Below are 11,584 nucleotides of genomic sequence, written 5' to 3'. Positions count from 1 at the left end.
AGATCAGAGAAGTCAGATTAGACTACTATACTCGTCGTGAACAGACTGATTATTTTTCGTTTTATCGTTTCTTCGTCAGCGCACAGTTCAGCAAACGGCTTTGCTGATTCGACGCTAAAACAAGTGAACTTTGCCACAATTCGATCGTTTCATCGATGAATGTGAAAATGGTCGGAAATTTGATGTAGAAATTGTTTTATTTAAAAATCGGTAGAAAATATACAGGGTTTTACAAAAATACAAAGTATCGTACTTGGGTAATTGTTGCGAGCACATATTATCAATTTGTTTCACTTCAGATAACGATACGTAACTATAGAACGTAACTATACGTAACTATAAAATATTCTTGACAAAACAGCAGACTAGGATTTCTATGCCTGGTCAGACAACGTTTCACTGCGCAAAAATAATTATAATTACAGAATAAAGAACAGGCTACAGCTCAACAATTTCTGTGACTTTGAGGTACGTTTCACCAATATATGTAGTAGCCATCTTTGGTTTCAAGGATTTACGCAAAAGTATTTTGAGTACTGCATACCATATCCCTAAATTACAAATATTTTAAATGAAAATCTACCGAAAACCTATGTTAAATCTGTCCTAAACCTTAGAAGTATATGTAGAATGGAAAATACCTTTACGTATATCATTGAAACTAATTGCATGTATTGGTGAAATCATCGAGGACCTTGACTCTGACATAATTTCAAATTGTTGAAATTTGCCAGGTGTATCATATTCTATATATATCGAGAACACGCGATTAGACAATTTGAATGCGAAAATCAGGGTGAAAGCCGAGGAATCCAAGAATGCACCCTTCTGTGTCGTCCTAAATTGCACCTTGGTGACAGAAGCGCGAATAACGCCAAAATAGCACCTAGTAAGGAAACTCCACACAAAGCACCGGCCGTGACATCGTGGAGAGGGGTGCCAGATTTAGGGGATTTGGCAGCAAGTAGCAAAAGTCCTGCACAGCTCAGTGCCGATAATCCTGCAAGCCCGAGTCCTGTCCAAGTCTTTCGTAGCGTCCTACAGGCGCCAGCTAAGGCACAGCAGACGCCGCAACCCGCGGCACTGTCGTAATAATATCTGCAAATGAACGTCAACGTTTAGAACTTGACAATATTTACGACATTTTTCGATATACAGTGGCTGTAGAAAGTCTTTCAACGCCATTGTATTTATATACCAGCATTTAGATGTTTACTTAATTAGGTTCAAGCACATTAAGTAGCGTATCGTTAAGCGATACTTTCGTATGACGAGAAAAAGTTGATACTACGAAGGTGAAATGTAGAACTTGAGAAAAAGTCGCTTCATTGGAAAATAAGGATATGTGAAAACACTTTTGTAACTTGGGATTCCTTGCCCTTGCGTAATTACCTTCTTCCCTGCGTCCAAGACAAGTACAGGGCCAAACCGCAGGTTAAAATACCAACCAAAAGTAATAAGAGCGGCGCGTTTCTTCTGTCGTTTTTCTCCACGCCGCTGGCCAAGGTTGTATTTGCGTCACTGTTGGGTGGTGACAGTGGTGGTACCTGTATAAATAAACCACAGGATCGTGTCATTCTCTATTACGTGGTTACGCAATCGGTAACGTATTTTACTCACCACCGCGGTTCTAGCAATAAAAGCACTTTCTACGCTTTGGTATCCGTTCCTTTTCTGTCCTGTAGGTATCACTTGATACCTAGGTGAACCGGACACCATCGGCATAGATTCTGGTCCATTTTCCACGTACGCGTAACGAGGCGGTGGATCACCGTGACCCATCGTGACAAGGTCGATCGGTGCCGTGCCAACGTATCGTAGTCTTCCACAGTTGCTGGCTGGACAGAGTTCCTGTTGTCGAGTCGGGTTTTCCAATAACGGTAGACATCGTCGTGCAGATGGCTCCTTGTTCGGGGTGGATGTTTGAGGTCTCGTGGAGAACGTACGATTTTGTGGAGTTCCTTGAGGCGTGCAACGAGTAGGGCTGAACGTTCGACCTACGTTTCCGTGGAATACAAATTTATTTATATCTACAGCTATTGATAAGAAAAACTGGCGATCTTTTACGACGCAGTCGTGCGGAATGAATAGTTGTCAAAGGTATGCGTACCAGTCGGGGAACCACCTGGTGTGAGTGCTCTTCTTTGTGGCGTACCGGTTTGATTGAACGACTGTTGTCTCTTTGGAGATAGAGTCCTCTCCTCGGACCTGGATCGAGGCTTCCTCGGAGTAGTCAATATCTCGTGCAGTTTTTGCGTGGCTAAGTTATTTCTCGGGGAAACCGACAGCTCCTGGGCGTTTCGTTCCGGTAGAGCTGGCGGGTCTTCTTCTTGCAAAGGCACTCTGGTATAACGACCTAATAACACGTGTTGCTATTTTATTGCCATGGCTGCGAGAAAATTGCAATAGGATTTCGAGGCTTCGTACGCCTGTTAATCTCGCCAAACTTACCCTGTGGCGTGTTAATATGACTCTGCACCGACGACACGTGCTTTGAGCTGTTCCACTCGATTTCTTCGTCCTGGTAATCCTGATCACCCGGTACAACGGCGTATCTGCCGCCGTTGTTCCGACAACTTTGCATCTGCAGTTCCCTCCCATCGTCTTGGTTGGTCGCCGGTGCAGAACGTTGTTGCACCTGCTGGTGTGGAATGAACTCGTACCTCAAAGAACCCCTCCTCTGTATCTGATCCCTCTGCTCGTCCTGTATGTACTCGTACCTTGACCTTTGGCTGTATATCGCGCGGTGTCCCTCCACTGGAACGCTTCCATATCTTCGATGCGCAACACTGCTGTTACTCTCGAGGTAACAATATCTGTTGTCTTTACCGTCGCTGTTTTCGATTCTACCCTCGGTAGGTTCTTGAAACGCAGGGTTACTTTGACCTATGTTGCACTGCAATTGCAATGGCGGAGGTGGTGGTGGTAAATCGTCACCACTTTGAAATTGAGGTGGTGGTGGTAGGTCATCGGAATGATCCTCGGGTATGTATTCCGATTGGCGGCAAAACGAGGGGTTCGTGTAACAATGCACAGGAACTAGTTCCGTTATTTGATCCATCATTTTATCCTTTCTAGGTTGCAACTTTGCTTGGTACCCGTTTCACTTAGTTTCACGAGGCACGCTATCTTTAACAGTCCGCGTGCGACACTGGATGTAAACGAACGAGTATTTATCGAGACGCGCGCGACGATCGTCACGCGCATTTAGTATCTCTAGTAGCTGTTGTTTATTGTTTGTACATAAACCGGAGGATTATATCCTCCGATTTACGATTTGCTTCTTCGATTGATGAGAATCAGGAAAGCGCTGCTGACGTAGGTAGGCGATGTCCAAGTTTCTAGGGAGAATGTTACCGTTCGCCTAGGTGGTGAGACGATGTCTTGGCTCGAGATATGGTTTGCCCTGCACATTTTCTTCTTTCAATTTGTTTCTCCTTGCTATCACGATTTAAGACACCTCGATCTTCAATCTTTCTTAACCATTTTTTTTTTAATATTCACAAAAATGGTAAGAAATAGTTTGTCCAAAGTTTCCTTCGTAACGGTAAAAAAGTTTGTTGGTAACTTGATGGAAAAGTCGACGACTCCGTTGAGCAAAGTCCAATGGTGAAATGCGTTCGATCCGTACGCTACGGTTGCTTCCAACGAACTGCCACATGAGTTCCCTCAAGAGCAGATGTGTACTATACGAAGGGCGTTTCTTCGACCGTTTCCATCACACAAGCGTGCATGTATGCTACGTATTACCTGAGGGGTTGTCAGAGGGTTCACATAATGCGATCCTGGTGTCGCATCACAGGGTGGGGACTCTGATGCCTATAGTTCCTTCTAACGTTTTCTGTATTGCTACTACCCCCGATAGTGTGTTGCGGAATTTATACGACCTTTCCACCTCTACCGTGACATTTAAATTTTAAATACCGCTGCAGATTTTAATTTCAATGGTTTAAAAATCAAATTTTTCGATGCTTTCACAAAATATGTATACGATGTAACTTTTATGAACATTACTTTGTGCACATCTTCATTAGCACCGCAATGAGGTACGACAATATCATTGTTTTATTGATAACGTTCCAAACCAATCCTGAAATGTATATAGAGGTTGCAAGTTATTTACTTATTTACTTAATCCACATACGCAGGATTTTTACCAAACTATTAATTTCTCAGCTTATTAATGTAATTAATTACGTGTCAGGTAATTTCGATGATCTCTGTGAAGTAAATATTTTCTAACTTTTGTACATTATCGTATGTAGAATTATGTTAATCTTTTAAGATACCTATGTATCGTAAGAGATTACAAAAAATAATATCATTCATGAAACGAAGTAGTTGCTTATCATTGACCGTTTGTTAAATCGAAATTTGATTCTTTTTCGTTAAACCGACCTTTTTGTTTTCTTAGGAATAGAATATTTGTTGTAAACGTATATAAGACATACGGTGAATTCATCACGTGAACATCATGAGAGAACTTCAGTCGAGGTTACTATAGATAATTTTCTGGGCAGCTGCTGCGACCGTTGAGACGCGTGCCCCAATCGTAACAGCTGCTCCAACACAAACGCGTATCGCTCACAAACACGCTCTTTATCTTTCACTCTTCATGCACCAAATACACTGTTAGCTCATACGTACTACCGAGCGTCATGTTAACGGCCGAAAAGTCATTTCAAGGAATAGGGAGGAAACCGACGTGTTAAAATTCCGACTGTATATTAGACGAGCCTGGGCGCAAGTTTTTGGAGAAATTACGTGCGCGGAGACTTCAACGCCGGGTAAATGCGCGACTACGCGGATCATCGATTCGCTATTATGTAATAACGTTTAGTTTTCGCAAGAAGTTATTGCTTTCATGCTCCAGCGAATGGAATTAGTTCTTTCATAGTAGTTAGGGTAAAAATGCTTGGGAGAATGTGCTAGAACACGAGAATAATGTTCGTCCTATATTATGAATCGAGGACAGGAAAAGTACCGATAATACGACACCCACTTTTTTTTCTAATGATGTGCCTCATCGTTAATATAGTTTCGTTTTAATAAATGGCAAGAAAGTGAATATACCATAGTCCGGACATATGACAGGTGTATTTTCTCGAGAATCGATTCGAACGTGTTTCTTTTCACCTCCATTAAGCGGTAATTCGTCGTTATTCTCTGGGGAATTGCGATCTGTTTGCAGGAAAGCGTAGCAGATTTTCCGCCCGAATGATTTATCAATGACAGAAGAATTCTGTTCCGGAAGAAACGAGAAAGTGAACTTTTCCCCTTTCTTGCGATATGTACCAGGTTTACATATTTCTCGTCCGTGTTTTATATATAATTTTTTCCATCGATCGAAACAAATAGTCATCTTTCGCGTTTGAAAGAAATTCTTTCGTTCGAACGTGTATGCTTCGTTGTAAGAAAATATCTGTGTTACGTCCGGTGACTCTTTACGTTCGAGGCTGCTACCAGCGAGCACATAGAATTAAGCGGATCGCAATAATCCTAAGGAACTGTCATAAGACGAGGCTTTTTGATTTAACGGTATTTGATTTAAATGGCATAAAACACCTACGAGTCAAGAGGTTCCTTATGGTTATTGCTCCATCAGGTAAAATTTGGGGAAACGTGGGTTATCACATGTTCCGGCACAAAAATGTTTATTTTTGTATCTTATAAGTTTTATTCAAGTTAAAACTTTTATTTTCCACGACTTTCATAATGTGACAACGTTTTCTGGAAATGTTCCACAGCCCATGTTTTAAATAGAATCTATTAAAAAGTTCCACAATTTTTTCGGCTCCTGACTTTTTCTTAATTCTGTGGTTGTCAAATAATCGATATGCATCGTACGTATGCACTGTACATATACGAAAATTCTCTTTCCTACATACTTTCTTTTTTTTCTTAAGGAATATGACGTTTGTAATTTCAATGTCTTGTTTGTAATTGTAATGTCTCGAACAAATTTATTATATGAGGAAAAATTATGCATTTACCTAAAGGTTAAACGTGCAACGAACATTATCAATGCATGAGTCAGTACAGGGCATTAAAATTGTCCGCGAGGATATCTTTAGAAATTGATTTGGAAAACAGAGGTATACACGTGCCTAGTTATTCACAGGCCACGTTTCGGCACGTGTCATTTTTGTTCCTCTTTTGTCGCTCTTTTCCAATACGCTATGAATCATCGAACCTTTCCCCGCTGCCACTTTGATGTTCACCCATCGACGCGGTATATATTATGAAACTGCTCAACTGTTTGTAGAAGGTTGAAGAATAAAGTACAAAACGTATCTGAAATATTTTAAAAATACTCTGCCGTCAGATCGTAATGATCTCTGTTGACCTTTCTTTCAGTCGCTCGGGTGAAACAGCGCGATCAAATTAATTAATCCCTGTTGATGGGAATTGTGTTCGTATGAAACGCTGTAAACTAGCATCGATGGAAAATTTCTTTCTAGGCCAAACTCTTTTTTCGAGCTAACACGTGCGTAACGAAATTACTTTCAGATTATTCTAAAAACGCTCGTGCACGATCGATGATATTGTCAATTATTTTTATAATACTCTACAAAGTAACATTTCGTACGATTTATTTTTATGCGTTTTATAATATTGTCAATATTTTTTAATTTGGTTTATGAACGATATTAACATTGTCGCAAGATATTAAGATATAAAATACTGTTTCGTCCGGTGACTCTTTGACTAGCCCTCGATCGAGGCGGCCCCGTCTATATAATTAGTTGGACCGTAATAATCATAAGGAACTATCGTAAAACTAAGCATTTCGATTTGACCGTTAAGTGGTATAAAACACCTTCGAGTCAAAGTGTAACCATATGGTTATTGCTCCATCAGGCAAAACGTGGGGAAACATGAGATTTCCCATGTTTCCCAGGATTTTCACCCGCAAACGACCGGTGGTGGGGCGACCAACACCCAGCAAGAGTTTTCCTTTGCGACAGCATCGTCACCGAATTTTACTGGTTCTACGACTACAACAGAACAGTCAACATCTCTGTACTGGGTTCACTACATTAACTCAGTCAACATTTCTTCGTTATCTACATTTACCTTTGATCCCTCATATTGTTACGTCCGGTGACTCTTTACGTTCGAGGCGGTCACCAGCTGCACACATAGAATTAAGCGAATCGCAGTAATCCTAAGGAACTGTCATAAAACGAGGCTCTTTGATTTACCGTTAAGGCCGTTAAGCGGCATAAAAGATCTACGAGTCAAGAGGTTCCTTATAGTTATTGCTTCATCAGGAAAAAATTGGGGAAACATAGGTTTTTTTATGATTTCGCCCGCAAGCGACCAGTGGTGGAGCGATTACCACGAGCAAGAGTTTTCCTTTGCATCGTCGCCGGACTTCACTGGTTCTTCGACTTTAGAACAGTCAACATCTCTTTATCGGGTTTCCACCCTTCGAACATTCGCCTACTTAACTTATACCTTACGTATCAACGTAACTATCTTCTCTACAAAGTTGTTGGAAATATATACTATCATTGGACTGTTAATCGAGCATTATACTCATTAAACTACCTCCATTATCTTAAACGAAGTCGAGGATCGATCAATTTCGTGGCGTCGATTGTAAAATCGTAACGGGAATTTATGACTGCCGTTGACGCGTTTCCTTGAGATCGCGTCTCTCCGCGAACGGTCGACAAAACAAATACTATTTCGATAATTTGATATCGTTATCAGTTTAAATACTAAGTTTAATGAAGTATTATTAAGAAAAGACCATTGGCAAAAAATATTAAAGTGACTCGGTACTATCATTGTCAAATTGGATTGATCAATATTATTAATAGCGTGCGGGCCTATTGAGCTTGGGAGAAAAGGTCGGTTGCCAAGCCCGTGTATTTCTATGGTGAAGAGTAAAGGTTAGCGTAAGTCCTTCGTGTAGATTCCAGGATGTACTTACTCTCACCAAGTTGTCTGTAAAATATTAAATGGCGAGGTATTTGATCCTGAGCCTTGACACTGTTTAACATACAACTTTTTATATAAAGAAACAAGATATGATAGATGGATTTTTTGTCTGCAAGCGTGACATCGTTTTACGAGCGTGGAAAGTGGTGTGAAGAAGGCTTAAAACAACGCGAAGGTTCATCTATCCGTCGTTCTCTGTTGTCCCTTTCACTGTAAACCGACCGCGTGGGAGGTCCGTTCAGGATCTCATAGTAATTTTAACACGAACTAGTCTTCGTTCGCGGCTCAGTCTCTACCGAGGTGTCTTTCGCGGACAATCATCTGCCCTCGTGAAATCTGCCCTCAACTTTTCGAATCGACAAACTCCTGTAATTAAATGTTAGACTTACACGCGTTCAAGTAAAATTCGTAAAGTGAAGGAAATGCGTGCTTCGTTAACATTTAGTGAGACGTTAAGCGAAAAGAGCAGCTATTCGATTGGAAATAATCGTCTGAAAAGGATCAGTCGCTGTCTTGCTTTCCGATCATGTTAATTACGTTAATTACTCCATTCATCGTGTGGACGAATGGTCTCAATTAACCGACAGACAACCGGTCGAAAGAAGTCAACGAGAAGGCTGATCTAAGTTCGAGGAACGATCAAGAGAACGATTTTATTGATCGCTCGTGATCGGCGACAGAGTAGACGGTTCTCGTGGATGGAAACTGGATCAGTGATTTCCCATGAGATCGAAAATCCAGAGCGGCTGGCACAAAGAGGCAAGAAATCGGTGAAAACGGTGTCTGAGAAAAGCCGAGCCAGAGAACGCCGATACGCGCGTGCAACGAGATAATTGCATCGCTTCGTAGTCAACTGCTATTGCGTAATGTTCGCATTACCACCATAGACGTATGAGAAAAAAAGAAGTTGTAGCAACGACGACGCGTCAGGTTGTTAAACCTATTTACCGTTTCGCGTTCACGCTTATTGGATACAGTCGCGGTTGTGTGGCTCTTCCTTCTCCCTGAGTTTTCGTCCTCGTTCCATTGTTCCAAACGAATTGCATAAGCGTATTCGCGGTGTTCGTCCACAGCCAGGAAGAAATTCGCGCGACGCTGCGACGAAGATTTCAATGAAATTCAAGCGTTTAGCATAATTGACCGGCTGCTTGCTTCTACCCGTACGGAAATCGTCGTTGATTTCCACCGAATTAACGTTTCAGCAATTCTGAGTTGCAGTCATCCAACGACCACGATTGCGAGTTAAGATAGCGAAAGAAGCAGCAATCTTCGCTATGAACATTTGTCTGATCCGTGTGCCGTCTTTCAGAGCTTTGCCTTTCAAATACCATTGATATCTCTTTCGTGTCTTCGTAACAGTCGGTATACATATTTCGTTCACGGTCAAGTGCCTGTGGTTCCGAAACAGCAGGAAGTACAAAGCAATTTCCGTTCGAGGTATCCAGGTTAATATCGTAGTACATATTCACATCTGGGAAATACAGTGTCATCGGCCATGGGTCACCATGACAGATACAACCGAATTTTCACTAACCCTATCGGAAAGTTGTGTGTGATAACCTTTCTAACGTGAATGGTCTCAGCTCTGGTTTGCGATAAAAAACCGTTGACATAAAATTCGCCGAGCAAACAATGATGGAAAACGTGTATGTGATAAAGGTGAAAACGAAGCCAGCTTTGTCTTCTCTGTACCCATCCGAACGACGTTATTCGGCATCGACCGTGGGAGGTTTGTCCTTCGTGCATTTTGGTCTGGGTGCACTTTCCCTTCTGCTAGGCAGCTTGGCCTTATCTCTTCAAGGCCCGATCCTATCGGTCGCGTGTTTGGTTCCTTTCGTGACCGGTCTACTCGCCTGGAGAAGATGGTACATCGATAGGAACATCGCTATCTTCTTTTACGGAAATCTGTTCTCCTTGATAGCAGCGATCCTCTGCTTCATCGCCACAGTGTTCGACATCGCGGCCGCTGCGGAGAGTAGAAGCTCTCTGTGGTCGCTGGAAAGAATTCTCGAGCAGCCGCGAGATCATTCTGACCTGAAGAACGACACTCTGTTAAACGAGACGATGCCACTCAGCGAAGACAATTTCAATCTCAGTAGAATCTATGATCAATCTGCAAAGATTCGTCTTTACTCTCCCATGCCTGGCATTGTATTTGATAACATGTCAAACATATCTGGGTACATCTTGAGAACTTCGACGATTGATCCTGAGGAAGGTGAGACCGAAAGTCCTAGTAGTTCGTTCACTAACAGTGAGTCTAGAGACGAAGAGAATTCGCCAGATTCGGATAACGTTACCGAAGAATCCTTGAAAACGATCAAGAGCAGAATGATGTCATTCTTGTACAGAGATCATCACCAGTCCTCGCATACTAGGATCTTACTCACAGTGAACGTGTTGGTGGCGTCTCTCCTCGAAGTATTTTGGTCTGCACTGAGCGCTAGAATAGCGTTGCGGGGGATGATGAATCGGTTGCCAGAAAGCGGCTACGTGAATGGAACAGTTGGAGACAAAAAATTGGAAGAAACAGCAGCGGGTAAGAGAAAACCAGCTCCAAGACCGGACATTTTGGATCACGATCGAAGACTGTCTGAAAGTTTGCAAAATTTAACAACGTTACACAGCCTGAGGAATTCGGGACCAAGGTTACCACTGCCAGAGTCCAGCAGGGAATTCAGGGAAAGAGTAGAAAGATTTCTGGTGAATCAGGCAGCGCATCGCGTCGTCGAGGGATCCTGTTCTTAAAATGAAAATAACAGAGACAATTAAATTGCGAATTACGATATTTAATACCGATAGTAACTTTGAATATCAATATTCCTTGTAATATAACAGTTTACGCGTAATCTTCGATCTCAGAACGTATGCAAGTACAATGACTCGCGCAGGTATTTCAAGTTCGGTATTATTAGTAGTATGTTGATAAAAATTGACGATGGTCGACATCGTTCCTTGTAACAGGAACAAAATTTCGCTGTCGATAATATTTGCCAGTAACCAAACAATTTTTAATCATTTGTAACAAATAATCTGATAGATTCGAATGTGGAAGGCGCATAAGCCATTTGAAAATAGGCGATGAACAATGTTTTGTAAGAAACGAATAATATTAGTCTAATTGTTATGCATGTTGGTTGATCTTAATTAATATGTTTAATATTTTTCAAATTGACAGAAATATATATTTTATCCGAAAGATAGTTTCGACGTGGAATTGACTGACAGCGTGTTGAATTTAAAAATTGTTCTTTCACAGGAAATGTGACTCGTCGTGTTTTTCATCTACGATCTTTATGTTCATGAAAGGTTTCTATAAGTGAGCCATTGTATCTTTGCATTTATACGAGTACTACAGTAGATTAGTAGTATGACCTGTTTGATATCACAATTTTAATGATTATCACGCGCTATATATCCAGCTGATGTAATAAAGTTTCACGCAACGACTACTGCCAATTTCTTTCATTGACGGTTTCATTAATTAGTTAAACTCCATAGATACGGATTGTTAAATGCGAAGTTCGTAACGATTGCGACACAGCACGGATGATTCAAACGGTCGAGTGGCTACGGTTAAAGAAGGGTAGCCATTTATAGCGTGTTTTCATTCTGAAAGATCGTATCGGGCAAG

The 11,584-nt window shown here is 41.4% G+C and overlaps 2 protein-coding genes across 2 annotated transcripts; one reads left to right on the top strand and one right to left on the bottom strand.

Annotated features, from left to right (window-relative positions):
- Window positions 1-671: 671 nt before the first annotated feature.
- On the bottom strand, window positions 672-3,123 carry LOC117216354. The gene is made up of 5 exons (XM_033463006.1): window positions 2,452-3,123; window positions 2,111-2,356; window positions 1,621-1,997; window positions 1,393-1,547; window positions 672-1,098 (listed from the first exon to the last, which is right to left on the bottom strand). Exons 1-5 carry the CDS (start codon window positions 3,062-3,064, stop codon window positions 792-794), a joined length of 1,698 nt encoding a protein of 565 aa, XP_033318897.1. The 5' UTR covers window positions 3,065-3,123; the 3' UTR covers window positions 672-791.
- Window positions 3,124-8,040: 4,917 nt separating this feature from the next.
- Window positions 8,041-11,402, top strand: LOC117216355. The gene has a single exon (XM_033463007.1). The coding sequence runs from the start codon at window positions 9,583-9,585 to the stop codon at window positions 10,696-10,698; it is 1,116 nt and encodes a 371-aa protein (XP_033318898.1). The 5' UTR covers window positions 8,041-9,582; the 3' UTR covers window positions 10,699-11,402.
- Window positions 11,403-11,584: the final 182 nt, after the last annotated feature.

This window comes from Bombus bifarius, unplaced genomic scaffold (assembly GCF_011952205.1).
Source record: "Bombus bifarius isolate JDL3187 unplaced genomic scaffold, Bbif_JDL3187 scf7180000010271, whole genome shotgun sequence".
NCBI lineage: Eukaryota > Metazoa > Arthropoda > Insecta > Hymenoptera > Apidae > Bombus > Bombus bifarius.
This window is presented reverse-complemented; position numbering and strand designations above follow the sequence as displayed.